The 27,762-nt window shown below is 49.1% G+C and overlaps 10 protein-coding genes across 10 annotated transcripts; 5 read left to right on the forward strand and 5 right to left on the reverse strand.

Annotated features, from left to right (window-relative positions):
• The first annotated feature begins 98 nt into the window (after positions 1–98).
• On the forward strand, positions 99–1,161 carry LY89DRAFT_507868 (uncharacterized protein). The gene has a single exon (XM_018208047.1). It carries the CDS (start codon positions 197–199, stop codon positions 728–730), a length of 534 nt encoding a protein of 177 aa, XP_018073278.1. The 5' UTR covers positions 99–196; the 3' UTR covers positions 731–1,161.
• A 1-nt stretch (position 1,162) lies between these two features.
• On the forward strand, positions 1,163–2,780 carry LY89DRAFT_507862 (uncharacterized protein). The gene has a single exon (XM_018208046.1). The coding sequence runs from the start codon at positions 1,469–1,471 to the stop codon at positions 2,651–2,653; it is 1,185 nt and encodes a 394-aa protein (XP_018073279.1). The 5' UTR covers positions 1,163–1,468; the 3' UTR covers positions 2,654–2,780.
• Positions 2,781–3,451: 671 nt separating this feature from the next.
• On the reverse strand, positions 3,452–4,344 carry LY89DRAFT_507884 (uncharacterized protein). Its single transcript, XM_018208048.1, has 2 exons — positions 4,042–4,344; positions 3,452–3,992 (listed from the first exon to the last, which is right to left on the reverse strand). The coding sequence occupies exons 1-2, from the start codon at positions 4,096–4,098 to the stop codon at positions 3,540–3,542; spliced, it is 510 nt and encodes a 169-aa protein (XP_018073280.1). The 5' UTR covers positions 4,099–4,344; the 3' UTR covers positions 3,452–3,539.
• Positions 4,305–4,867, reverse strand: LY89DRAFT_582316 (uncharacterized protein; the record flags this gene model as incomplete). The annotated part of the gene is made up of 2 exons (XM_018209160.1): positions 4,305–4,673; positions 4,727–4,867. 2 exons carry the CDS (start codon positions 4,865–4,867, stop codon positions 4,305–4,307), a joined length of 510 nt encoding a protein of 169 aa, XP_018073281.1.
• Positions 4,868–7,643: 2,776 nt separating this feature from the next.
• On the forward strand, positions 7,644–8,882 carry LY89DRAFT_696318 (uncharacterized protein; the record flags this gene model as incomplete). Its single annotated transcript, XM_018216824.1, has 4 exons — positions 7,644–7,957; positions 8,045–8,374; positions 8,422–8,508; positions 8,582–8,882. The coding sequence occupies 4 exons, from the start codon at positions 7,644–7,646 to the stop codon at positions 8,880–8,882; spliced, it is 1,032 nt and encodes a 343-aa protein (XP_018073282.1).
• Positions 8,883–8,994: 112 nt separating this feature from the next.
• On the reverse strand, positions 8,995–9,897 carry LY89DRAFT_581954 (uncharacterized protein; the record flags this gene model as incomplete). Its single annotated transcript, XM_018209136.1, has 2 exons — positions 8,995–9,492; positions 9,544–9,897. Coding segments are annotated over 2 exons (852 nt in total), but the record flags the coding sequence as incomplete, so codon positions are not given.
• A 933-nt stretch (positions 9,898–10,830) lies between these two features.
• On the forward strand, positions 10,831–11,794 carry LY89DRAFT_582689 (uncharacterized protein; the record flags this gene model as incomplete). The annotated part of the gene is made up of 2 exons (XM_018209177.1): positions 10,831–11,199; positions 11,276–11,794. Coding segments are annotated over 2 exons (888 nt in total), but the record flags the coding sequence as incomplete, so codon positions are not given.
• A 1,986-nt stretch (positions 11,795–13,780) lies between these two features.
• LY89DRAFT_667976 (uncharacterized protein) lies at positions 13,781–15,736 on the reverse strand (the record flags this gene model as incomplete). The annotated part of the gene is made up of 2 exons (XM_018213008.1): positions 13,781–15,620; positions 15,678–15,736. 2 exons carry the CDS (start codon positions 15,734–15,736, stop codon positions 13,781–13,783), a joined length of 1,899 nt encoding a protein of 632 aa, XP_018073285.1.
• Positions 15,737–21,612: 5,876 nt separating this feature from the next.
• On the reverse strand, positions 21,613–22,866 carry LY89DRAFT_507998 (uncharacterized protein). The gene has a single exon (XM_018208049.1). The coding sequence runs from the start codon at positions 22,546–22,548 to the stop codon at positions 21,685–21,687; it is 864 nt and encodes a 287-aa protein (XP_018073286.1). The 5' UTR covers positions 22,549–22,866; the 3' UTR covers positions 21,613–21,684.
• Positions 22,867–23,858: 992 nt separating this feature from the next.
• Positions 23,859–27,603, forward strand: LY89DRAFT_667979 (uncharacterized protein; the record flags this gene model as incomplete). The annotated part of the gene is made up of 4 exons (XM_018213009.1): positions 23,859–25,154; positions 25,204–26,433; positions 26,484–26,876; positions 26,959–27,603. The coding sequence occupies 4 exons, from the start codon at positions 23,859–23,861 to the stop codon at positions 27,601–27,603; spliced, it is 3,564 nt and encodes a 1,187-aa protein (XP_018073287.1).
• Between the last annotated feature and the right edge of the window lie 159 nt (positions 27,604–27,762).

A 27,762-nucleotide genomic window follows, 5' to 3' on the forward strand; every position in this document is an offset into this window, starting at 1 on the left:
GCGCATTGTGATGGCAAATCATGTGTAGGAAAGCATAGTTTAGTCAGCATCATAAACAAGTGTTGTTGGGGGGTCAGATCGCTCGAGATATTTACCATCTGAACGTCGCCTGAGGAACTGAGCAGATCGCTCAAAGGCACGAGAGGTACAATTCTTCAAGGAGGGCAGTGCTCTTCATTTGTGGCATTTTGGGACAATGCACCAAAGACCCGTTGGCTACATTTTCCGACCAAAACTTATCAACACCCAACGCCCAACTTCCTCCCTCAAACATGGTATTATCCCTAATACTTCTCGCCACCTAACTCAACGCCTCCTCTCCCTCAACCCAAAATCCAATCTACCACCATCTCGCATCAATCGCCCTCCTGATCTGCGAGACAGTACTCTCAGGCGTCGTCGTCACCGGAACAGGTTCTCCACCCTGAATCTCAGTCCACACGGTCCCACCCGGCGTCACTTTAGTATTCAGCATCTGCGCCATTCGGGGCAAGATCTGGGTTCCCTCGAGTTGTGTCCAGATACTCGTCTCGCCAACCTTCGTGCTGAGCATTTGTGGCGTGGGCATCGGTCTTGCCACGACGAGGGAAAGCAACATCGAAGCTACGACGATGAGGGGCCTGGTGGGAAGCATGTTTGCGATGTATCGAGTTGCGTTTTTTTGGCAGAGCAACAAGTGAGATTATATGTACCGCTTATGGAATTGATCTCAATGTCGAAGAAGAGATGAAGAAATGAATTCGTCCCAAGAATCAGACGAACTATTAATCATATATGAACGAGAGCCCAAAACAGGCCACGTTGAATTATATTTAGGCATTTTCAACACTATAACTCTATTTCTCGGAACGTGATGCCTCGGAGATATTTTGTTGGTGTCCGCGCGAAATAGCCTGAAACGGAACAAATATGGATAGACGGCTGTACAAACCCAATTCTCTATTTTGTGAGGGCAACTTCTTGATTTGGGATACGGAGATTGGAAGGCTTCTTCCATAGTAGATTGGAACTTTCACAATGCGGAGTGAGTGCCTTCTGCACATACATGCAATTGATGAGGGGTCGTTGGTGTAGCCACACGTGATGCGAGAGTGGAATTGCCAGCAAGATTGACACTTAGGGTTAGAGCTTGCGGAGAACTAATCGCGGTTATTGCATAATTTTGTTTAGAATCTCAGTTCCGAAACTCAACTTCTCAGTGGTCCAGTTGTTTGTCCCAATGAAAATTCCGCACCAATCATCTCTTTTTAGCAGCCCTTCTCGTATCCTTGCATTACATATTACATCACCGATGCTACGACGTTATCACGCAGGGGTAACATGCAGAATGACAGAGGTCTAAACATTCAAGATAAAGAAAGTAGGTTTAGAAACGTCCTTTAACATAGTGGAATTTTGGTTCAGCAGATTATCACCCCGCTACCCCTTTACAAATTGTGGGTCCATTACTTTCTCCTAGAGCTTAGCGATGGCATACTTCCTTCTTCACAAGTTAGCGATTGCGCTACTATTCTGGTCTTGTTCTTCCACTGCTGCGAATCGTCTTGTGTTGCCTCCACCGCTCGGAGCGCATCCCGTTGGCACAAGACGGGTTCAGGTCGTCGATGGAAACCGGCTTGATCCATTTGCGCCTACATGCCAGCACCGCGCACCGGTTCTCACACTCTGGTATCCTCTCCAGAGCAACGAATCTTTGAGTCCAGCTCCATATCTACCAGCAAAGACAGCAGCGGCTGAGAACCCTGTATACGGAGTTCCAGAAGGGACTTTGGAGTCTGTCGTTACTCAAACTTTCATCAATGGATCTGCGATCTTCCCATTAATAACTAATCGTACTTTGCCAGTCCTTGTCTTCTCGCCAGGCTCTCAGGGTCTGAGTGCTGATTATACAACAATCCTATCGTCCCTCGCCTCGCATGGCTACTTGGTCATCGGTGTCGACCATCCGTATGATTCTTGGCCTCTAGAACGACCAAACGGGGAGCTTGTTATTTTTGGAAATACGACCGACAACATCTCCTTTGCTTCAATCGTTCGGCGCGACGACCTACTATTCTTCGGGCGCCAGCTTGAGGTCTCGGATATCGCGGAGTGGCTTGAGACATCGTCCCTTGACAATGTTGATACTCTCAGGCTTGGAGTTTTCGGTCACAGTTTGGGAGGCAATGCCGCAAACCTCGCCATGCAAGACGAAAGCTCGTCATATGTGGCTGGAGCGTCGCTTGATGGGTCATTCTTCTATCCTGTGAACGTTACTGGCTTCTATGGGCCATCGCTCTATATCGCTGCAAGCGGCGCAGAAGCTCGTATACATGATATGCTGATAGAGGAGTGGCCTCTGATCAAAGGTTGGAAGTTGGCGATTGAAACGAATGCTTCCGTGCACATGTCGTTCTCGGATTTGGTTGTCTTGAAGCCCCAGCGTTCAGAATGGGATGATGTGGACGTGGGTAGTATTGGAGGGGAAAGAATAACCAAGATATTGGTGGATTACTTGAAAGCATTCTGGGAGTGGACGTTGTTGGACAAAGAGCAGAGCGCGCTCTTGAGAAAGGAATCGGCCGTATATCCTGAAGTTTCGTTCATGGAGTTGGAGAGGGAAGGAACAATTCGGGATGGATATCTGAAAGTGCAGGCTCGTTCCTCTTCCTAGAAAGAAAGCAACACTTGGGTTTCCATGATTAGTAAACATACCGACATGATATATTTCCCTGCGGTCTTTAGCAAATATTAATTGATTCAATCAGCACATGAGCAGAATCCCACATTCAAAATCACGCGTTGCAGCGTTACATAGCCCTTGCTAGATGGAAACGTATAACTCGTGCTCCCGTCCGAGATTTTATTGCCAGCTAATGGAACATCCCATTTCTCAACTGTTTATTCTTCCGGGGAATCCCTCTCTCTCTACACATACGTGATTGAATGCCATTGGACGTCTTCTCCCTTCTTATTCCATCCTACCCACGTTCCTCGTATATTCGATTCTACATCGATAAGCGAGAGAACTCTACCGCCAAGCTTTTTGATGGAGTGTTGTGGTTCCTTTTCTTCCCACAACCTCTTTTGATCTTTCGGACCCGCGTCGATTCTCAACTCCAACAGCTCTAAGCCTTCATGCCAGGCCACTCCTTTCTTCATCCGGTATGTCCCTTCGTATGTGTCGAACGGGCATGCAATGAAAATTCGACTTGGCCGAAGTGCCTTCATGCCAAACAAATCGTGTCCTGTGGCATATATTTCCCGACCATAATCGTAAAGGTTGATTTCTTCAATTTGGACTGGAAGAGCTGTCGACATCTTTCGGTGCCGTACAAGAGCTGATCCTTGGATCAATGGTCCCGAGTGGAGGCCGACTTTGCCCTCGCCGTAATGAGGTATCTCTGAAATGCTTGTTAGGGACAAGAAAAAAAAGAGACACTAGGCAATGGTTCAGATTGACTTACCAGGAGAATGCACCCCTCCAAACCTGGCCCATCGGTGAGCATAGAAGTCATGAATTGACTTGCGAACGGCAATAAATCTTGTCTCTAAGTAGATCAATCGACACGCGAAAACAAAGCTGTGTCCACTGTGGCATGAGTGCGTTCGACCCGATTGCCTTGTAGCTCTCTCTTGAACACCCCTTCGAGACTGGCTTTTGTAGCTTCTGCCGTTGCTTGATGCACTGTAGGTTGGAAGACGAGACTGAATATCACACCACGAACCTCCGATGGTCGTAGACGAAACAATGGCGATTTTTGTTGAATGTCACAATCTGACGCGACAAGCTTATTCAATACAGCTCGTGCCGCATGCCGATTCGGACGTTTGTATGAGAGGCTGAGAAAATAGCCATCTTGCACATAATCCTCGGGGCGTCCCATAGCTGAACGGAGAGATTGAGTTCTTAGTAGAAGTAGGAAGCATTTAAGAAGAACCTTAGGCGCTGCGAAAATGGACGACTGATTTCTTTTTCTTGCTTCGATTGTGGCGGAGGCACTTCTTGTCCCCTGCATATATCAGTCTCAGTTTTCACTTCACCTTGCTCATTACACCGACAAGTCTCAAATGCACTATATGATATATTTTCTCTTTCATTCCGCCACGACCATGCATCTACTCTGCTCTAGGTTCTGGACCGAATGCACTTGGACTTTCTGCCAGATGCAATTGACTCTCCCTACCTAGATAGGTAAGCAGGCTATCCCGGTGAATGGTAACCTCTCAATGATTGTCATTTTCCATCTGACTTTCAATCAAAAAAATCTCATCGCTCTTGACGGTCTGTTTCTATTTTTTCTTCTTGTCGTTGCAGTGGGCGACTAGACACCCTTGTCCGGGCCAGTATACTCTTGCATCTGTTTCAGGATGTGACGAAGTCTGGAATTTGGTTTCGACTGTCCAGGTGCACGAGGTTGTGTTGGCTTCGGCTGTCTAGGTGCACGAGGTTGCGTCGGCTTACTGGTTGACGCTCCTCCCAACAGAGAAGAAGGCTTGGGAGCCGTCGATACAGACTCAGCTGTGGACCACATGCGCATAGTGATTGACCAGCCTGGCTCGAGCCTCGTCTCCCAATCTTGACGTAGAATAATCTCCCCATCGGGTCCAATTAAGTCGTAACAACCCTCTTGAACATCAGGTCCAATGGCATCAACATGTAGAAAGGCATGTTTGATAAGTTCTTCCATGTCCTTTCACAAATTAGCAAATGCAAGTCGCGTCAACATTCGTTAGGAGCACTCACCTCCCATTTCTTACACAAATGAAACGGAAAAGAGAATTTTCTGCCAACTGCATCTTTGAACTTGATAGGGCTCTTCTCGACATCGTTCGGGCTGGCTATGGGATTTGCCGATGTTGCCGATGGCTCAAAAGCCTCTTTCATCTTCGTTTTGTCTTCCTTAAGTCTGAGGCTCTTCTCCCTTCTCACTAAAACATCTTGACGTCTGAGCTGCTGCTCCTCTTCCCTCTCCCTCTCCTTCTCCACCTCCGTCCTCTTCGGCATCGCCAACCCCAAAAAAACTTGGTGACCCATTCCCTCTTTCCTACTTGCTGTTCTCCCTGCCGCTTCAGAAATTCCAAGCATCGCCGAGTTTGTGGCCCCCAGAATATTTGGCGCTGTGACATTCTGTTTGCCTGCCGCCTTCTGAGATGCGTTTGGTGCATTGTCTGGGACGCCAAGGAACGTTGATGCTTGGTGCGATACCGAATCGCTAGACCTAGCCAAGAATACTGATGTATCTGAGGGCTCTCTCGGCCTGGCCAGGAGACCGATTCTTGCGCTGTCTGTTGCACCTAGTACCATATCGAATGGTATATCGTATCCCGATGCCACCAAGAAGACTGCCCGGTACATCTGGCGTCCTTTTATGCATTGGAAAGCTAAGCTCGTCATACCGCTTGTCCTCATGGGCTGCCCATTAAATCCGAAGTCATTTACAGCAGATTTCACTGGCCTGATGGAAGCACCGAGCCTCCAAACTATACTCTCCGACACCCAATTAGCCCACCCACCATTCAAATCGATTTTCATAGTGCAAACTACACTTTGAAAGGATGTCAATGTAGAGTCAGGATCATCCCATCGCACATTGATATCCCAATGAAAATCACTAGCCTGTAATGCTAATTAGTAAAATCTATAGCCATGGAAATGGATATACACACAATGCTTGACGGCAGACTGCCGTCATCGTTTATCGGCCTCAACGATAACATTGACGCTTCTTTGCCAGCCTTTTCCTTTGATGACGATGGCACTGGGGATGATTCGCGAGGCTGTGTTGATATATCTTCAATCGAGGAATGTGGCTCTCTCGGTTTCCAATGAGGGTTTGGAAATGTACTGAGCTCAAGGTCTAGATCGTATTTCTTCTTCGCATCTTTCAAAACATTGAAAGCAGGAACAACGTAGGCAACACCAGATTTGGGGCTGCCGGCGACAATATGACCTACCAGATCGCCGCTTTCCTGATCCACGACCCAGGAGCCACAGTCTCCATCGCTTAATGTGCCTTCCAATCTAATAGTCCATAGTTCCTTTGCGTTTCGGGCACCTGCCACGAGTTGATATGTTGGTGTTCCTGACATTGTTCCTTTGATCAAACCCGCAGAGGCAGTAACACTACTAACTTGTTTGTCCGCTGGCTCCATTACTAGACCACCTGAGAGATAAAATGAAGGAGCCAAGATGTCAGACGATTCAATATAACTTCGAAATGTGGTGCATATCTCGATCAACGAGTAATCGAGGTCTGCTTGACAGAATTCATGGAGTGTCTCTTTGAGCAGACCACCAACCAGCATGAGTCCATCAAACGGCTGCTCTAGGGTATCTGAATCAGGAATTGAAATAGGGGCCCGGTCTACTCGCATATTTGATATTGGCTCGGAAGCTTGGACCAACTTTGAAGAATCAGGATGAGTATTGCTCGATGTACTCGTATCGTCTGAGGAGGTCGATTCCGCAATGTCTGGCGTTATGCTTCCACGGCTGGTCGTGTCAACAATATCATTCTCATTGTCGGACTCTTCTCCCTCGCTAAGATCAAACGCAAAGTCGTCAACTTCGGCTAGTACGTCTGCATTGGATAATCTTTGCCCATTCTCAAAAATGTGGCCAGCAGTCAAATAGAAATACCGATCTCCTACAGGTAAAATCCCACCTCCAGTAGCCACGCGAACCGATATTAGATTTTGGTTGCTGTCATGGAATGGTATGAAGAGCTTCTTTCCAAACCATGATCCGGATTCTTCCCCAAATACGAGTCGATTCAGATAGAGATTCGCACCTAAGGAGTTATTAGGATCATGAGGCTCGGAGGCCACTGCTCCAGAGGAAAGATCCTGGTACGACACTCCTCCCAACTTGACGAGCTTATCAAAGTCTGGAGGTCGTGATGCATCCCCAAGCCTCACTCCCGGGTGTTTCTGCAAGATCCCACTTTCTTTAACAGTCTTCTTCACTTGTTTCCGGCACTTCGAGTCGCGTCCACAGAACATAATCGTGGGCTCAGAAGTCTCCTTCGTTCCCCCAATCATATACATTGTCCATGTTACTTCATCGGATACAGGATCGCTATACTTTTCCAGGTAGTCCTTGATCTCTTCTGCAATTCGAGCAAATGCCTCGCGGGCCAAGCCCGTGGCTTCCCATCACGACGAAGTCCCCATTATGCGGTAGAATTGTCCTACTGAGATCTGCGGATCCGGCCACTTCGTTTTATTGGGCTTAAAGACCTTCTCCCAGGTGTTCAGCCTTGCAACCATGGCGCTCTGCGACGAGAGTTCTGATCGATGGCGATTCGGTGGGCATGAGGAGGTTGAGTTCGATAGATCATTTCGATCTGCGAAGCATCAAGCTGCAGAGATTCGCCGATTGCAGCGGGTTGGAGTGGACGTATGGGGATGATGAAAAATCGCAGGAGAGATCAGGCTCTCCAGACGGCCTCTTGCGCCCCCACGAATCGCCCATCCCCAACCTAACACTGAACCGACTCAGTTAAGCACCTGCTCTTGTATAAAATGGTAACTCTTGACATTCGACCAGAACTTAGAGTAATTGTCAGGCCGCATCGTGATTCCTTGTTTGACGAAGAATCTTCGGTCAAGACGTCAGGGAGATTTTGTGGAGCATATCACGTGCTAGCATCTTGCCCAAAATGGCAGCTCTCGACGACAAAGTTCACGCAATCCTTAACATACACACAAAATGTGAAATTCTACGGCAGCTCCGGGATATCAACATAAATCCGTCAAGTTTTTATAGCGGAGACCTCAACTACGATGTTTATTTCTCGTTCTATACAGATCAGTGTCAAAAGGCACTGTACGATGGAGGGAGACACGCCAGTGTGAGAAGCCATCGAGATATTTTGGAAATTGCTCGTCACGTCAAGAACAATGTGGATCGAATTTCCATCAGAGATATGATCAGCTTGAAACTTTCGGTTCCCAAGCCTCAGAATGAAGACGAGTAAGGAGACCATACCCCAGGATCACATTGTCTTGTTGTACAACACGCATCACTGTGAAAAGTCTCGCTAACACCTTCATCTGTTAGACTATCGTACGGATCCATCGACTTAGTTGCCAGGCTTCTGACCATGGTCGCAGTCGGCCGTCTTCAGTACAGCTTCACAGGCCGCGGACATGTTGCATGGACTGCAAGTGCATTGAAAAATAGCATATACAGTCATTTCAATGCTCCGATAGCCTTACATGGAGAAACAGTAAAATTGGAGAAGGTTTTCAACGCTAGAAATCTCAAAAGGATTGGTGGTATCGAGATCGAGTGGACGAAAAATCTGGCGGATCACTTGAGCTTTGATGATTTTGACCAGAAAGTTTCAATTTTCTACCACGCCTCCTTCCTGGAATGTCACAGGCAAAGGTAACTGTGTGCTCATGTCAACATTGCACTTTTGCTGATTCTTATAGCCCCTTGTATCCGCCGGGACTTATCGACGAAACGATCCAAACTCTCAAACTCCTCTTTCCGGGAACTGACACAGGAACTCGTAAATGGTGAGACTTCACTTCAACTTATATTCCCATACACTATGCTTAAGATTCAAACATGACTAACATGCCAATCCAGGTTCCGCAAACTCTCATCTCGAAACAACCTAGACAAGAAACTCCTCAGATGTGGACGCCTCCGAGCAGAAGATCGTCGAATCGAAAACTTCCACTTCTGGCATGACCGACTCATCATTCTAAAACAGATATTTGACGAAGCTGAACCAAGTACTATCCAGCAATGGTGGTGCGATAGACGCAAACGAGTGCAGTGGTACACGTTCTGGGTCGCTGCTTTGGTTCTCGCTCTTACGATTCTTTTTGGTGTCATCCAATGTGTGGAAGGTGCTTTGCAAGTGTATAAGGCTTTCAATCCTTAGCTTGTCTAGCAAGGAATTTTTCCCCTCGAGACGTCTCTCCATTCTTGGGGAAGTGTTGGGACAAAGAAGAGACCAACCAAGAGTGTTGGCGAAGATTTATACCTATCCTAATCTACATCCCATCAACTCTCTTCTTGCCTCTTCCCCCACAAACATCCCAAGCACTATCCTTCTGCTTCAAATGCCACCTCGTCATCGACGCCAACAAAATCGGATCGATATTCCGATTCGCCTTTATGAACACCAACTCATACGGGTGCACATTACTCCCATAATACTTCCCCTCATACAAAATATCCTCCGGATGCGCATTAGCCTCGCAATACGTCGTTGGCGTCTCGGCGTGGAAAGCCGTTAACAGGACATCGACCTCATAACCTTGCTTGCGGATAAGTTCCGTGAGCCCCATCTCGCCGTGGATCGCTTGTCCCATGGCAGCATAGCAGGGCGTGAAGCCCGTCGGGTCAGAAGCAGATCCAAATACGTCGTTGACTTCCACGCTGTCTGCCAGCGAGGGTGAGAGGAGGATGCCCATTCCGATATCGTCTGTTGCTAAGAGCATTGATTGGACATGCTGGTACGGTTTACAGTTCATCGACGTCCCAACCAACTACTCTTCATCAGCCGCTTCCCTCCAAGTCTCTCATCAGTCTTCACGTACCTTTACATGATCCGTTATCCTCGAAAGAAAGATATCACTCCAACAGTTTTCCGAACTATACGTCGGCAAGAACGGACCCCGTATACTAGCATTCAGAGTAATAAACCGCTTATACCCCTTCCACAACGCATCTTTCGCCAACACCTCGCCTATCGTCCCTAGATCATAACATTTATTCTCTCTTTTTACAATCTTGATATTATGTTTGCCAACCGGCAACAATGAATCAGCGTCTGTCTCTCCATTAAACACGAAGAGAAAATCAGCGAGCCCGTGGATACCCTTCGCGATAAAGAACTCGAGGTTCTCGCGCGCGTTAGGCGATTCGGCGTAGGCGTACATGATGAGAGTTCTGGGTGGAGCGGCGATGTCTGCGATGGATGAGTGCTCGACGTGCTCGTTGGTCGAGGCTTCTTTTAGGAGGGTGGTTTTTTGCTCGTCTGGTGGATTGTGGGGAACTGGTACTGGGGGACCTTCGGTGCCGGAGCTGAGGACTTTGTTTACGTATATCGTGCCACCGTGGATGGGTGTTGGCTGGTTTCTTGTTAGACGAGAGGGAGGGGAGGAAGGGAGGAGGAAGTACTACCGCTAACATCCTGTCCTTTTGGGGAGAAAGGGCTTGAAGTAATTTTTCTTCCTCGGAGGAAGTGGGTGGTTCTCGATACTGAGTGTGCAACCCGAAGATTGTCCAGATTATTAGCAAGACGGCTATGGGGACGATTTTCCATTGGTGTAGGAGGAGGGAGTTTGGTCCCAACATGACTTCTTTCGAAAGTCTTGCCTCCGCGCATCTCTCATGGCAAGCAAAACCACGATAATGTCGAATCTCGAAGGAAGTACATTCCCACCTCCATTGGGCCAGATCCATCAATTTCTTCGCCCCTTTCGAACTATCGGTATCCAAGAATGTGAACCATATCGCGTCGCCGCGTTCCTCGTTTTGTGGCAAGGAGATACCTCCCTCATCAAGAACATCAATATTTTCTTTCCACCTACCCACTACTCAGTCAAGAAGACGAAATGGACGAAGAGAAATCGTACGCCGTCTCTCTGGGGTCGAGACTTATGTCTTTGAAACGATATCTCTTGAAACTCGAATTCTTTTCCAATCCCAAGATTATTGGTTCCGTGTCCCTGGCTTGGACGATTATATTGTTTTTGTATCTCTTTCGTGTTTCTATTGTAAGTCTCGCTTTCTTTCTCTCTTCCTCTTGTTCAAACTTCATTTGAGCTAAAGGAAATGATTAGCCTATACATACGTCCAAGAATGCCCCACACTACCAATCCCCAGTGGAACCCGAAGCGCACCAAACCCTCATAACGTACGTTTACAGCGAGTCCTATGAATCAATGCAAAACCTGATGTTCTTCCTCGAACACGGACTCCACGCCAAAGCCGACTTTGTGTTTATATTCAACGGAGAGACGAATCATACGCAGCTGATTCCTAATAAGCCGAATATCAAGATCGTGCAGAGGGACAATAGTTGTTATGACCTGGGCGCACATGGAGAGGTTCTCACGAAGGATGATCTGTGGTTGAAGTACAAGAAGTTCATAATGATGAATGCCAGTGTGCGGGGCCCGTTTATTCCGCATTGGGCGGAGGCGTGCTGGAGTGATAGGTTGTTGAGTAAGATTACTACGGATGTAAAGGTACGTGGGCCTACTTTACCAAGACGGCTTTCTCTTCAACAAAATGCATTGAAGTTCAGACTGATGTTCTTTACAGCTAGTAGGAATCTCCATCAACTGCTGGCCAACCCCACACGTCCAATCCATGGTCTGGGCCACCGACCGCATGGGCATGTCCCTCCTGCTCCAACCCCCCAAATCCAGCCCCCGCCACGACGGCTGGATGGAAGTCCTCTTCGCGCACCCGGCGCAATTCCCGCGCCCCGACGACTACAAGACCGCCGACCCATCCTGGGTCGAAGTCGGGCTAAACAAATGCTTCGCGAATCGCCAACAAGCCGTCGAAGCCGAGGTCGCCGCGACGGGCATCATGTTCGGCGCCGCCAAGAAGGTGGATGTCATGTTGATGAAGTTCCAGACGGATCCGGATTACAACGCGCATTGTTCTAGGATGGGGGCCTGGGATCCGCAGGGCAATGGGGCGTATGATGGGATTAATATCCATCCGTTCGAGACGATGTTTATTAAGACGAATCGGGGGATTGATCCGCGGGCCCTGGCGTTGCATACGGGCTGGATGGATCGGAGTAGTTTTACGAGTTATGATTATTGTTAGGGGAGTGGGGAAGGGGGAGTGGATAGATTTTAGGATAGTGGCAGAATATATCGGATATACACAATAACAAGTGATTGAGACCTTGAAAGTAGTCTTGAACGTCTCGATTAACCCTTCAAATATATCTAACGAGTGACTCTAAACAATCAGGACAACAAGATCCCGCTCACAGCGCACATCCCGCTGACAACGCTCTCCGCGCAATTCGCGCAGAAACCCCAAATAATTCTTATCTCCCAATAATAGCTACACAATAACTAACCTAAAACACAAACCCACCCACACTACTACAAAAATCATAATAAATCTATGACAGCGAATCGACCCGTAGCATACCACTTAGACTAGCTTAAACTCTAGTAGAGCCTTAACTTATTTATCCAAGACTCAGAACCTCGAGGGAAATCAAACAACTCATAAAATCCAGACAAAGCTATGATGACCCCTCTACTCCTCCTTGGTGTTATCATCAAACACCTAAATAGCAAAACAAAAACAAATCGAATCGAATCGAATCGAATACCTTATCTCCTATTTTTTCCTTTGTTTTTTAGAATTTAATCTGGATTTCTAACAACTAGCTCTCTAACTTCAACTCTAACCTCCTACAAACGCTAACGCAACAAAGTCCGACTTCATCGTAGCACAAGTTGAGCAACAAACAACCAGATACCTAAACAACCAAATAAACAAAACAATCTTCCTCGCAAAAAAACTCCGTTTTATATATATATATATATATAATACTCCTCTTGTTTCTTTAGGTCTAAGTAGTATTTTTTTAGCTCTAACTTTAACTTTAACTCTAACCCCAACCTCAACCTCAACCTCAACCTCAATCCCAACGAGTTCAACCCTAACCTCAAAACGAAACGAAAATACACGTGAAAGAACAAACCATGTCTCCACATAAGCTATCTCTTTGTTCCATTGAACTTCGCTCGAAATCCGGGTCAAGAGGCCGCCTTGCTTGCTTGCTAGGAGGGAGTAGAAGGTAAGGGTGGAATAAGGGAGGATATGTGTAAAGGGGTACAGGTGTTAAGGGGCGTGGGGGGGATGGGAGGGGGGGATGAAGAGGAAGGTATGTATGAAAGTTAGATCTGGCTAAGAACCCCTTAGACTACGCACTACGCGCTACGCTTCTAGTGGGCATTTATCTTGACGAAACCATGCGCGATTCGGAGAACGAAGCGGCTTCGGCGATGCGAGATGGGCTATCGTCGTTTGAGTAAGAGATACAGCTCAGTTCTAACAATGGACATCACAAAACATATCACATCACAACATACTACCAAGACATAGATAGACAGCGCCAACCATTCTATATTCCCATTCCCATTCCCAACCCACCCTAACACCGTCCATATGTCAAAATACCATATCATACATTTCCCCTTTCTTTCCCCTCCCTTCTCCCCATCCACCCAATGTTTCCAATCCCATATATACCTCCCTCCTCCCTCCTCTCTGCCACTCTCCTCATAAACATTACCAACCCACCCACACCCGCCTACCCACCCAACCAGACAAGCTAAAAATACACCTCCCCATCCAACCCAATGAAATCTATTTTATCCCCATCCCCCCATCACCCTCCCCTTCCTCGCAAAAAAGTAAAGTATAAAAATACAAAAAGAATCCCACCCATTCGTAAAACATGTCGTATCCTACTTGTTTCCTTCCCGGGTATCCAATCCATTCCATTCCTTTGCTTCCAAACCAAAGAGATAAAAAACCAAGAACAAGAAAGAGAAGAAGGAAAAATGGTGTAAAAACCAGAAAAAAAAGGGTATATAAAATACAAAGGGGGTATCTTTAAAGTCTATGTTTGTTTGCCTTGCGCGAAGAAAAGAAGAATGAAATAAAAATGTGAAGAAGAAGAAAAGAGGAAGGAAGATAGAACTCGCCAGCAATCGCTCGCTCACTCGAAAACATCAAGTGCTCACATCGAACGCACGCTCATACGAACGCTCGCCCACAGGCTCGCTACACCCAAACCCTCCACCTCTCAACCTTCCCCGGACTCTCCTTGGCCCCATTCGCCTTCAAGATATCCTTACATTTCGCCAACCGGGTATACATCTCATAATGCTGATAACGCAGACTAGCATCCTTCAACGGATGCGCCATCTTATAATCGTCGATCGCCTTCCTCAATCGAAAGAACACCGCGCTCAGAACGCTCCACTCGCCACCATCCGGTCTCCGGCCGAAAGAATTGACCATGCTGGCTCGTCGGCCGGGATCTTCCATCTCGAGGGCGTAGGAGAGGATTTCGTCGAAGCCGCGCGTGGCGATGTTGAAGATGAGGCTGTTGCCTTCTTTGTCGAGAGCGTGGAGGGCTTCTCGTAAGGTCGCGTCGTGAGAGGGGATTAGGGTTCGGAATAGGGCTGAAGTTTCTGCTGCTGATTCCTGCTTCCCGTAGTCGCCGCTCGAGCGATCTCGCATCACGATCAAATGAGCAGGTGTCATTCCCGTCTCATCCGGGGCGTTCCTGTCTCGATTATTCTGGCACGCGCAACGAATCTGATCGAGGTAGCTGTTCGAGTGAGCATTTGTCTGTAAACAGATCCTGCACTCGAAGAAGCCGTAATAACTGGTACCTCTAGCACCACGGGCGATGTCGTGAAAACCATAGTTGGAGACACGACCGACTTGTGATTGGTCAGCTTCGTCGAGGAAGAGCCGTACTTCGGTGATGCCAGCTTGGATCTTGGCAAAGTCGGGCGCGGACTCAAGTTTGATCTTGTTGGAGGATTTATTCATCATTTTGATGGTGGAATTACCGGAGGTGTCAAGGGAACGGAGCTGGTGCTCGGCGAAGGGGAAGACTTTGAGGATTTGTCGGTAGAGTGTGCGTTCGAGGGGTCGTTGGAGGAGGGCGTGGAGAGGTGTCCGGCAGTAGATATCCCGTTGAGTGAGAAGGAGGCCGGGTGGGTGACGGTTGTGTCTGAACCAGTCTAGTAGACTCATTAATTGGTCACCAAGATCTTGAGGGTTCAGGACGTGGATTGGGTTTTGACCAAATACGTTTTGACGACAGGTGTTGCCAGCATATTGGGAGAAGTGACCAAAGTATTCCATGCTCACTCCAGCACACATTAAGTAGTGGATAGGGTAGTTGCCGGCAAAGTCCATCTTGTCGAACCCTGGGAGTTGGCTCATGGCTGTGATGAAGTTTCCCATGTCCATATGTCGAGCGTAAATCATTAGAGCGTGCCATTGAGAGTATCCACATCCTTCACAGCTAGGGAATGATTCATGCCATTGCAAAGCTGTGTGGTCTATCCCACAAGGCACAACACGTAGAATGTCATTCCATAATCCAGCCTTGGGATCATGCTTGGGAAGTCTCAATGGCTTTGGTATTTGTATCGTTTGTTCTGCCTCATAATCAGAAGGGGAGATCTGTGAACTCTTGCCTGCATCACTGATCGAAGACGCCGAGGTCATTATCGAGAATCCAGAAACGGAAAACGTATCGTCGTTATGGGTATAAGCAGACTGTGTGCTCCCCGATGTCCACGTTTCCATCGTGGCGATCGACATACGATCTGGAGTATGTGACCCGCTTGGAGTGCGTTGTGGGTGAGGTTGGAAGAAGAAGTCTACAGGCACACTTGTAGGCTGTTGTGGTTGTGGAGAAGACGTCTGAAGTGCAGGTCGAAGAGCCGCGAGTCGAGGCAACGTCGCAGGAGGAGTCTCCACCGCGGTAGTGACATCCGTATCTGAGACTTCATTGTAAAGATCTATCACCACTTGCTGTCGCTCGATTCGGTCCACGGGGAATAACCAATCTCGAAATCGATGGTTGTACGTCTTGTACCTGCTCTATGGTTAGAACGACTGCGATCTTCACCCACGATGCACCCAATTAACTTACGACCAGTCCAATTTGGATTTCATCAATTGCTCTATCTGTGGGAAGCTTCGCATGTACATGTAATGCCGTATCAGTTCGGGCTGATAGAGCGCCTCCCAGTCTTTATTTGCTCTGATCCCCCGCGGATCGCGGAGTTCTAATATCTTGTAACATTGATCATCTGTGAGATTGTAGCACTGGTCCCGCGAGGGGAGCAGGCTGTTCCGTGAAGTCATCCTAGTCGTTGTGGTCGAACTCCAAGTGCTAGGACAACGGGCTGCAAATGTGCTTCCATTCGTCGAGACCTGATCGCCCAGCAGCCGAGAGAAAGATATCACGCCAAGTTTGCCCCCAAGAAGATTTCGTCTCAAGTCTGCGCGGTGATCGTTCGTCCCCAATGGTCGATCTGGTCTGGTCGGTCGTCGATATCGTGAGGGACGGGCTTGGAGTGCCTCGTGCGTCTGGAGAACCGTAGGTGGAGTCGAGTCTGAGTCGCGGATGATAAGAGAGAGGGATATCGATGCGACTTTCGCGGTTCACTTCAACATGCAGGATGGGAGTGGGATGCGGCGCAGTACTGCTGAGGCGAATAGGAGCGGGCGAGAATCAGAAGCAGCAACGGCCGCCGTCGTCGTCGTCGTTGTTGCAATGCGCTGGACAGAAAGGATAGAAGCAGCAAACACGAAGAGGAAGAGGAAGAGGCTTTGGGGGGGGTGGTATATAATGTAATAATGTACTCGAATGGGAGGAAGAAGGTGGGGAACGGAGGCTCGAACGAGGGACGGGACGGCAGCAGTTTTGTACTGTAGTGTCGTGTAGTGTAGTGTACAGTACCGTCAAGATCCATTGGGCGGATTGGCAGGTCCCTGTCAGTGCAGTGCAGTGCAGTGCAGCCGTACAGTGTCTTGTCTCTCGTACGGAAGTGAAGTAAGTACAGACAGTACTCTACCTCTTTGACGTCTAGTCTCTGTGGCATCCGCATCGGATCCCAGCAGCGAGGGCAAGTGAGAGCGGTTCACTGGGGGGTTCTGGCTCGCTGGGGGGGGTTCAGTTTGTGTGTGTGTGTGTGTGCCCCCCCGAATGGTATCCCCGTCGTTGCTCAACCCCCTGACCGATCCGTACCTGCAGGCCGTCCAGCGCTCATTGGACCTTAGCCAGGATGTCGAGAGTGCAGAGGGCAACGAGCAGCGCAGCGCAGCGCAGCCAGAGTCTCGGCGTGGTGCTGGAACAAGTGGAAGCAGTGTGGAAGCAGTGTGGAAGAAGGGAAGGGGAAGGGATTGTTTTGTGCCACCTGCTGCTTTGGGCCGGCTGGAGTGCAAAAAGCAAAGCCGGCAGTGGAGGAACGATGGGCGGTGGTGCGCGCAACGAGCGCTGTGGGTGGCTACGATTCTTTGCTGGGCTTGGCAATCGACGAAGGAGCCGAACAAAGAGGTGAGTGAGTGAGGTTTGACACTCACTCACTCACTCACTCAACCACTCACTCTCTTCTGTGGCCGCGCATGCTCGTCGCAAACTCACATCACCTCACATCAGGTACGAGACAACAGGAACGCCTTCATCCACATTACTATTGTTCTCTGTTTGAGATGACTTCGATGGGACCACCTAGACGGGCAGCGAAAAAAACTCTGATCAGCCACGGCCCTGGGGGATCTCAGTCGTCTCGAACAGAAGTCGAGTCCAGCGCACGTGTTTGCGAAGTCATCGCAGACCCTGGTTCACACCGCTGATTGACCGGGCATCTTCAATGTCCTGCGATCATGGATGCTGGGTGCGACTAATGGATACTGGGACTCGATAGGCTGGACACTTTCCATCCATGGTGATGATGATTATCACTGTTGTGTAGAGCCTTGCCTTACAGGGCGTCCTCCGAAGCTTAGCTGCGTGGGACTTTTCTTCTATCTCTCGGTATGTATGCATGTACAGTACAGTCCTGTACCTCGTTGTCTCTGGCTGTCCATGTCTAGCTAGCTGCACAGAATAAATTACTTTACTATCTGTCAATCAACAAGGCATGGCGGATGAGTTGCATTTTGCATCCTGCTTGTTGCTGTGGTCGTTGGAATATCTTCTCCACTTCTCACTGGCTCTCTCGTGGGCGGGAGAAGAGTTGAACCTCGTCGTCTGTATGCACCGGGTCGTATTATTGGTACATCATCACCACCACCACCACCTCGAGGCGCGAACCAGGGCTGGACCCCCTGGACGATTATGGAAGCTCACTAGAACAATGCAACCTGCTTCCACCGCACGACAGGCTTACTTGACCACCACCACATGAACGACCGCCCAGCATTAATTATCCCGGTTGCTCACCACTGCACGTCGCTGCACACCACTCAGATGGCTCACCGAGGCAGCACAGAGCACTCTAATCTGTGCATCAGCAGGAGGAGGCGCGACTGTGCCCCTTCGATGGAAGCACATTGGAAGATTGGAAGCTTTCCAGGGACGGCTATGCAGGATTGATGGCATTAATAGCAAAGCAACCAGCAATGTGAAACTCGCTTGCAAGTCCTATCAGTCTCCTCCTGCACTGTGCCAGACAACGCAATCATAGCAAGTGGACATGACTGGACCGACGACCTCCTCTTTTGCTCCCTACCGATCCGATCATCAATCATACTATCTCCAGCCAAGCAGCAGCAGAAGTAAGTAGAAGCAGCAGAAGCAACAGGGGCGTTAAAATCCGATCGAAGGATCACCACATCCACATCCACATCCCAGGGCTCCCGGTCAGCTCAGCAAGCCAGATGCGTTCTTGGGACGGCCTCGTTGGAGCACGCGCGCGTCGAAAGGCAGGAGGAAACAACTTCTTACTTCTTACTTCTTACTTCGGACATGGACACTACTGTAGAGTACACGTGGAGTTCAGCAGGAGGGTGGTCAGAATCCTGCCTGGAAAAAGGTACCGTCGTGCTCTGTACCGCTGTCTCGACCCGCGGCTTTGCTTCCTTTGCGCACGAAGCAGCCTTACAGATGAGACGGCTCATGTCAGAAAACGGCTCGACAACCACAGAAAGGGGAGAAGCACCTCGGCGACTCGGACTTCACCTTGATGGCCAGCCCACCTCGCCCATATATCCCAAGTAACGCAGCACGTTCTCTCGTGTCTTGCACAGAGGAGTGCAGACTGCGGTATCTGCATCTGGATCGGGAAGCGAGAGAGAGCAAGTATTCAGCTCCGTCGGTTGTGCTTCTGTGCTGCTGCTGCGTTTTGCGTGCGCGCTGGGAATAGAAATTCTGGTCGTCGTTGTACCGACCTCGAACCCCCCCCGTGCATTACCATGGCCCTGCTATTGGCCGTAATAGTAACACTCTCGATTCGACACCGGAGTCGCCACCACCACCACCACCACCATCGTTCTCTCCAATCTCGAGCTTTCGATCTCGCTCCACCAGTTCTGTCATGTCAGATGAAGCGCCCGAAAAAAGCAAAACGTTGTCCAATCCGAGCGGGCGTGGGCTTGGGGAACTATCCTTCCTGCCATTGATTCCTCGATTGACAAACATGAAACCGAATTGTGAAACGGGACAGCTGCTGGTGGTGCATGCACTCGGGGAGTTATACATCGTGCAAGCAAGAGTTTATTATTATGCTCACGTCGCCGTTCTCTGGTTGGCGAACGAACAAACAATTGCGTCTTTCGTGCCCCCCATGAACTGATCCCTCGACGCAAGCGTGATCGCCCACCAGCAACCTCAGCCGGCCAAGCATTGGCGGATCATTCGGATGAACATGCCGTGCTCTACTAGGTACAGTATCTCTCCCCCCTTTTTCTGCATTCTCGAGTACATTCGCGTGCAAGTACATTTCTCGCTCCATCCGCTGCCGTACGCTACGCTACTTCACAGCAAGACATATTATTATCTCAAGATCGTCATCCACGCCGCACCGCCCACCCCTGAATAGAAGAAGCATCGAAGGTCCGGGTAATATGGGTACCCGCAACCGACTACTGCACCATGTACTGTACCTTTGTCCTTGGATAAATAATTGTATCCCTGAGGGTTTTACTTCTAGCACTTTCCACATACAAATTGAGTGAAAAGAGCCTCATTATTGGTCCTAAGCCCTGCTATGTCCCTGCTTTAGAAACCCTCAGGGATACAATTATTTATCCAAGGACAAAGGTATGTATGTAGTCAGACTGCAACCACGGGCTGCATTATTCACCACACATATTTGTTTACTCGGTTGCTTGCAAGTATCAAATAATAATAATAATATAGCCTTGCGAAAAGCTGACACCTTGGTGCACCTAGGTAGGATTAAGTACTTCGTGCGGCCAGGAAATCTGCTCCTTATTTTTAGCGCGATGCGCTATAGACACTCACTAAATACCGGCTTTACCGAGCACAACGTTAAAACCCTTTTTATTTTTGTTTAAATTTTAATACCAATTGTAACAAAACTCGATAAAAAATTACCTGGGTAGGTAAATATTCAACTTTATATTTTAAGGTACACGTGATCGATCGCGACAATATACCTAGGTACCGCCCACCGAGAGCCACCACCACCAACTACCTAGGCAATCAAGCATAGTTCTACTGAGGAAATAGTCTCCGAACCACCCCACTGAGGTACGAAGTATCGAAAACCCGGTAGGATGAGGATGAGGTAGCCCCTCCCTCTGGAGCCATATGCCGCCTTGAAAGAAAAAGAAACCCCAACCCCACCTCCTTTTGTAATAACATCCAAGCGGAACATTGTGTGCATAGAATAGACCTTGGACCGCAGCCGCCGTGCTATGCTATGCTATGCTATGCTATGCTGTGAGGAGGTGTCGTTGGAGAGTTCCGGGCTACCAATTCATTCATTCGCCATCCTCGGTCGGCTTGGGGCGGCGGGTTCGGGTGTGTGTGTAAGAGGCAGTTCAGGTCAGAAATGGTTTGACCCTAGGTTTCTGGAGGCAGGTGGAGGTTCAGTCTCCGAACAGTTCTGGGGAGGGGATGGATGAGTGAGGAGGTGAGGAAGGGATGAGAGATGGTCAGAGAGAGGCTGCATGTATGGATCATCAATTCACTAAGGAGAGAAAGAGAAAGAGAGAGAGATCTCTACTATTGCGTTCAGGTCTACCGAGCTTTATTGCAGGCCATTTGTCGAGCACTTTTCAAGCACAGGTGGTGATTTGATCAACTGATTGATATAAGAGAAGGTAGGCAGGTAAGCAAATGTCTCTTATCAGGTGATATGTTGTCTGGACGGGAGGCAGTCACGAAGCACAGGTCGTGCATCAATATCATGTCACCGACTGCATGCTACATCTGGAAGGAACTGCTCTCCCCAACTAGCTCCGTAACTTGCATATAAGAAAGAGCCGTCGCTCCCTGCCATCTTCTCATTCCATCCTTCATTTCTTCCGGTTACGAATCAGCCCATCTACTCTTCCAGCACCGCCGAATCCTCGATGGAGTTGCTTCTTCTGCAGTGTCTTCTTCTTGATGAACATGTTATCAGATATTCCACCCTCGTGTCCCTGCCATTGGATCCATTCTTCTAAGGCATCTGTTTGTCTAGCTTGAAGGTAGGTCGTGTCATTTTCCGAAGCCGGGCGAACAATGGTGACAGCGTGGTGGCCTCGTTCGACGGACGTTGGTTATGGGTTCGACTCCCTGAGGCCGGAGTTCTGGGTAGGCGTAGTAGTTGTGCGGCAGAACTTGACCCTCTGTACTCCATTGCAGATGTCTGCGGACGAACTACTCAGCAGACGTGCTGACACCTACTTTTCATCTACTTTAGGTCCTTCGTCCTCCTCTTTTCAAACTTCGGTTCCCGGAACGAGGCATCAAATCCGAAACATATGTCCTTCGCTCCCCACGCTTTTGCGAATTGCGAGATTGGCAGACCCAATTACATGGTCGAGGAGTCTTTGAGGCTATGGCTAGGAGTACTCTTCGTCGCTTGGGCTCGGTCCATTCTACTCCGAGTAGTCGGGGGAATATTGTGTTGTCTTTCTAGGTAGATAGCACTACACCAGAACAATATCATCGTTAACGGGAATCTTTTTGCCTCCTGATCCTATATTATCTGTTGATTACGTGCCCCTTTGGCTCCCACGGCAGTCATTATCCTTCCTGCTCGTCGTTTTTCGACGATAAATTTCGCGCCCTTTCTCGCAGCTCTATGCGCATGTGTATTGCCCTGAATAGATGAGTGCCCAGGAACGTACTGTAACTTTACGGCAACGTTGAGGACGCTCAACCTCTCGGCCGCGATGATTCCTGGCCCGACCAGTTCTTCTCCATACGGCAGTTCCTTCAACCCCGTCAAAGTGTGTCTGAATCGCGTGAAGTATTCCAAGGCACCCGCACAATCAGAGTAGATGCAAACACTGCTTGGTCTAGGTCTCTGCTCCATCCCCATATCGTCGCGACACCGGTCCCAGGCCATCTCGAGGGCTTTGGAAATGGCATACACCTCAAGCACATGCGTCTGTGTGGACCGCGGAGCACTCCAAGACCGTTCGGTCCACGCCGCCTCAGGAGAAGAGCGATACGCAACACCGATTCCACAGCTACCATCGTCGGCGCGAGAACCATCCGTCCAAAAGACCAAGCGGCCTGGTTCAACATCACCTTCGCTCATGGCTTCGGTGTGCGCGACATGTCTGGGAGGGACAACGACGGCGCCTTGAAAGAGTTTGTTTCGAAGGTTCTTCCGGATTGTGCTCCGTGAACACGGTTTATTCTCACGCTGCTGCTGCTGTGGCGTGAAAGGTGCATCGGAATCTCTTTCCCTTGCTTTCTTCTTGATTTCGTGGATATCGGCGAGGGAACAGAGATGGCAGCCTTTACAAGGTGGTAAGCCCTGCTGACGGAGATCTTCTTGATGCCGCGTATGTGCTCTTCGTGCTTTGCGAGAAATGAGAGAAGGGCGAACCATGGTTTCTCAACTACAGGCTAACACGGTTATCTTGGTTGTGCGTGTGCGTGCGATTGCGTAAGGCGTGAACGGGAGGAAGTTCAGTTGTAGCAAAACTTAGTTGCGTCTTGGACGAAAACCGACTTAGGTAGATTTTGTGATATGAATCACGTGAAATTCATGTGACTTATTTTTTTAACAATCATGTAAATATTTTATAATAAACATACTATTATGTTAAGATTTTCATTTACGCCGCATTATATTTTTTGATAAAAAAAAAGACGGGCGAAAATCCGAGGAATACAAGTATTTGCAATCGATTACTATAATATATAATAAAACTATAACTATAAGCTATATTCATATATTAATTTATTTAGCTACAAGTATTGGATGATATATATAGCCCTTGCAAAAGGCCAACATCGAGGACTGGGATAGATGTCAGCACTAACCAACGAACGTGGGGGGCAGACTTTCTAGAAATGTGACACAGCAGGAAATGAAGACGCTGAAGAAGGCGTCATGCAACAAGAGGTGCATGCAAGTCATAAATTCCGCGAGGCTTCTGGAAAATTGATACATCGTATGTGCAAGGCCCAGGGAAGCGCTTACGCTTGATGGGGTTTCTATACGAGGTACGATGATTGAGGCTAGGCGAAGCTTTCTTTCTTATGTTGTTTGGAACGGCCGTAAGGTGAGGTACGAAGAGAGATTTCTTCAAGGTTCGTATTTGAATTGAATCGCAAGGCGATTGTGTTCTCATTATACTATCGGGCCATTGATCTCAAATTGAGGACGAGCTTTCGCAGAGTGGAAGAATGAAGGTAAGCGACGATTCTAGACATAACTTTATGCAATTTGTGCAACAGGGGGAAGAATCGTCAAATTTCAACGTCTTCATCTCATTCTCCTGATTCCACGTGATGATAACTCGACGACAAGTGCCTCCATCCACTCGAACGCGACGATGAAAATCTCTGTTCCCGAGACAATAGCAACCCCGATCCTATTGTGAAGCAAGAGAGGGCGAAGGCGACTTGGGAGCCTTGAGCTCTGAGGAAATCGCGAACCTCATCTCTCCTCTCCTCACGCGTCGAGCGAACCACACGCGAACTCTCAACCACTTCCAACAGTCCTCCAGCTACCTTCTATCCATCACTCTCATCGAACGTCCTCTAAGCGTCTATCTAATACTGTCTGTCCCTTCAAAGCTTCTTGGCGAAGCAACCTCTCAAATTCACATCTAGTCACGTGACTAGATTTCACCCTCAAATTCACTCCAACATTCACCTTCAACCACACGGCGCTGAAATTCTGTCGCCGCCATGAGCTACCTATCAGCAAGGTCGCGATCATATCGCGCCACCCGCAACGATCCTCGAGCTTCAATCTCATCTCGCAACTCGTTTGACACACGACCAGCAGGTAGAACATCTGGACCTTCAGGTTCCGCACAACAAGTCGTGGATCTCACCCATTCTGACGACGAGGCTGTACCAACTCCAGCTTCAACTTCGACTGGGGTCATTGACTTGATGTCGCCTTCACCTCCGCCGAGAACATCACCTTTTGCTCCTCCGCGAGCACCTCCAGCAAATCTTAGGAAGGATATACCAGAGGCTTCAGGCTCAGAATCGATTGCTTCAGCTTCAGCTTCAAGACTTTCAGCGGACCAGCCAAGCAATGATACCTCCACGGTAGCCAGTCCTACAAACAGTCCAGCACCAGCAGCTCTTCGCAAGGAAACTGAGACCGCTCAACGAACCCCAACTCCTCAAATCAAAGAATCACCTCGCTCAAGTGTGCAGAAAAAATCTCAAGTTCAACCACCGCCACAAACCAGCAGCAAAGGAAAGACACCTGAAATGCTCCCTCCATCTGATCCGAGTGTCCAAAAGGCACCTCAGGTGAATTCAGCATCCAGGTCCACCAGGTTTCGCAGCCAGGCAACCCCTCCAGTCAAAGAATCATCTCAGACACGATCAAGCAAGCAAACAGCACCCGTTTCTCAGCCTGAATCAGAGTCAGACCAGAATCACGTTTCTGAACCTGAGCACCAGGCATCTTCACCTTCAACATCGTCAGAAGAGGAAGAACAGGAAGAAATCGCCACCGTGTCTCCGTCAAGAAATCTCCGCACTTCCCCTACGCCGTCAAGGAAATCCGCACGGAGTACGAGAGAATCGGACAAATCTACTATTAATTCAAGCTCGCCGCTCATACCCAGATTGAAGGCACGAAGCGCAAGAGCGAAGGAAAACAGCCTTGCCGTTGAAGCTGAAAGTGCACCTTCCGGTAGCCAGGATGTTTCTATTGAGGAACCGTCTCGGGAAGAGCAGCTATCTCAGCAAGAGCAACAATCGCAGGAAGAGCAGCCATCTCAAGAAGAGAACCCCAAATTCGAGTGGATCACAGCTTCTCTACAATCCCTACAACAGGACATGAGTGATGATCACTCAGAGTCGGTCGTATGGCTATTACGAGACGCTAGAGAAGGCATTCAGAGCACCCCCGATCTGGCAGTTGATAAGGTCTCGCCTTTTGCTTCCTTGAAAAGTGTCCAAATTGCAGCCAAAGAAAAGATTCCAAATGGATTTGTGGCTGAAGCCCTGGATTCTTTTGTGAGTTGTCACGCTGTTCTTGATTTTCAATTTGTACTAATGTATCTAGGTTTATCCCAAATCCAGCAAGATTACTAAGAGCAAGAGCACGCAACTTGCAAAGGCTATCTGCGGAGAAACACCACGAGTTCCGAGGTACAGTTCGCATACAAATGTCACCCGTAACATTCTGTCTCCAGATTCCGTTATGCTCAAATACGTTCCATACTTGGGAGATGCGACCGCACCTACCAATGCTGCCAAAGGGGACAAGGATACCAACTATAGAAGATTGCTGAAAGAGCTGGAAGAAGCGTATAGTCATGGCCGCACTGTACCTACTCGACAATCCGAACGGGCATCTCGAATCAGAGCCTATCTGGAAGTATTTCTTGCGGAAAACGATATTCAATGCAATATGGATATCGTCATTCGGTACATGGTAAACAAAGAGGAAGCTCAAAATCTGGGATTGAGAGATACGGAGCGGGAAATGATTCTGGAATCTTTCGGTGGCCCTCTAAGCGAAGAGGCCGAGAGTGGTGCAAAGTTGTTCTGGCAGGCTTTCGACAAAGTTTTCGAGATTGGTCTTCCTAACGTCATGCTTCCTGCCATCCTTCTGAAAGACATGGTGGACGGTTTGAAGAAGGCAAAAACAAGTCCAGAGAACCAAGTAATGGCTCCAGGTGAACGACTCGGTACCTACGCGGAACTGACCTGTCTGATCTGTGGTGCGGTTGACTGTCAAACCCACGCAGACTATACCCACGAAGAGATAGCTCCCATTGGTGGTTTTGATGATGAGGATCAAGAGCCGGAATATTTGGATCATCGACAGTCTCTTCGCTTGCCCTATAACGATATGTTGCGTCGTTACGACGTTCGCAAGAAAGCCGACGCTGCATCTCAACCCGAGTTTGATCTCCCAAGACGACCTAGCAGGAACCAACATCCATGCTCCCCGGAGTGCTACAGAATTCATGACCAAGATGACGAAAGTTCTGAAGAGGTTGTCTGGTCCGATAAGGATATATACGCTCTTCAAGAAATGCTGATTAGCATGACTGATAAGAATCACCGAGCTTGCCACATTGCCTTCGCTTTGTCTCTCCCTTGCTGGCAGACCCAAAGTGCAATCGAGGAGTATGAAGAACATAACGATACAACCAGGACGGTACCGGAGCCATTAGGACGTCCAAAGCGTCCCGATTGGTACGATGGTAGAAAGAAGACCCTTCACAACAACTTCGCCGACATGACCAAAGCTCACCTCCATCAAGAACGATCACAAGCCAATCCAGTAAGCTCAGAATTATCCAGAAAGTTTCAATGATACTTACCCTGTCATAGTGTACCCACGAAGGCCACTGTACATCCAAGTGCCCCTGTTACGGAGCCAACATCCTCTGCGAGAGCTTCTGCGGCTGCGCCGACGACTGCCCCCGCAAGTTCACCGGCTGCTCCTGCCTCGGAAACGGCCTGACCTGCGTCGCCGAGTCCTGCATCTGCATCCAGATGAACCGCGAATGCGGCCCGCAATGCATCTCCTGCGGCGCCCACGCGCGCATCAACCCGGCCAACAAGCACGACGACGCGCTCTTCACCCACGGCTGCCAGAACGTGCCTTTGCAGCGCGGCGTGCACAAGACGACCGTGGTGGGCGAGAGTCAACTTGTTGGCTTTGGCTTGTATCTTGCGGAACCGGTTCGGAAGGGCGAGTTTATTAGCGAGTATACTGGAGAAGTGAGTTTCTTTCTTTCCCCTCCCTTCCTTTTCTTTTTTTTCGCTGGAATGGAATAAAATGCTGATATACACAAAAAAACAGGTCATCTCCTCCCAAGAAGCCGAACGCCGCGGCATCACCTACGACCGCAAATTCCAATCCTTCCTCTTCGACCTCAACCGCGACTACGTGATCGACGCCGCGCATCTGGGCAACAACACGCGCTTCATCAACCACTCGGAGTACGACAAGAACGGGCTGAACTGCGAAGCGAAGATCATCCTCGTCAACGGCGAGCATCGCATTAAATTCGTCGCGTTAAGGGATGTGGAGGTCGGAGAGGAGCTGCTGTTTAATTACGGCAAGAAGTTCGCGGAGAAGCATGGGCTGAGTAAGACGTTGCCGAAGGCGAAGGAGGGGCGGAAGGGCGTTATTGTGGGGGAGGAGGCCCTGGATGCCTTGGATGGGGTGGCGGATCGGAAGAAGAGTGCTAGGGTTAAGGCGAAGGCGGCGAGGGGACGGCCGAGGGGGAGTCGGGGGAGGGCGAATAAGATGCGGAAGATGGCTGCGCCGGCGAGGGTCGAGGTTGTTGAGGAGCCAGAGGTGGAGGAGGATTTGTATGCCGCGGAGATGGAAGAGGATGGTGATGAGGAGGAGGGGAACGGGGAGGATGAGGAAGAAGAGGCAGTGGTGGAGGAGGGTAGACGGAAGAGAAAGATTATTAGGCCGGCTAGGTATACGAGATGAGTGTGGGTGAGATGGTGTTAAAGATGTGTGGGAGGAGGGAGGAAGGGAGGAAGGGAAGAGAGGATGCTTTTCCAATTGCAGTTCCTTGCTCTTGCTTACCATACCAGCTAGCTTTTTAGCTTGACGTACCTAGATAAGATACACAGAGAAATAATACTG

Source organism: Mollisia scopiformis (genome assembly GCF_001500285.1).
Source record: "Mollisia scopiformis unplaced genomic scaffold LY89scaffold_9, whole genome shotgun sequence".
Taxonomy (NCBI): Eukaryota; Fungi; Ascomycota; class Leotiomycetes; order Helotiales; family Mollisiaceae; genus Mollisia; species Mollisia scopiformis.

What these genes read in the sequence shown, in the direction of transcription:
- LY89DRAFT_507884 (XM_018208048.1), bottom strand. Translation starts at nt 4,098, where the DNA reads ATGCATGGTCGTGGCGGAATGAAAGAGAAAATATATCATATAGTGCAT. An exon ending in ATATAGTGCATTTGAGACTT is followed by an intron (nt 3,993 to 4,041) that starts GTCGGTGTAATG and finishes TGATATATGCAG; the next exon opens with GGGACAAGAAGTGCCTCCGC.
- LY89DRAFT_507862 (XM_018208046.1), top strand. Translation starts at nt 1,469, where the DNA reads ATGGCATACTTCCTTCTTCACAAGTTAGCGATTGCGCTACTATTCTGG.
- LY89DRAFT_507998 (XM_018208049.1), bottom strand. Translation starts at nt 22,548, where the DNA reads ATGGTTCGCCCTTCTCTCATTTCTCGCAAAGCACGAAGAGCACATACG.
- LY89DRAFT_507868 (XM_018208047.1), top strand. Translation starts at nt 197, where the DNA reads ATGCACCAAAGACCCGTTGGCTACATTTTCCGACCAAAACTTATCAAC.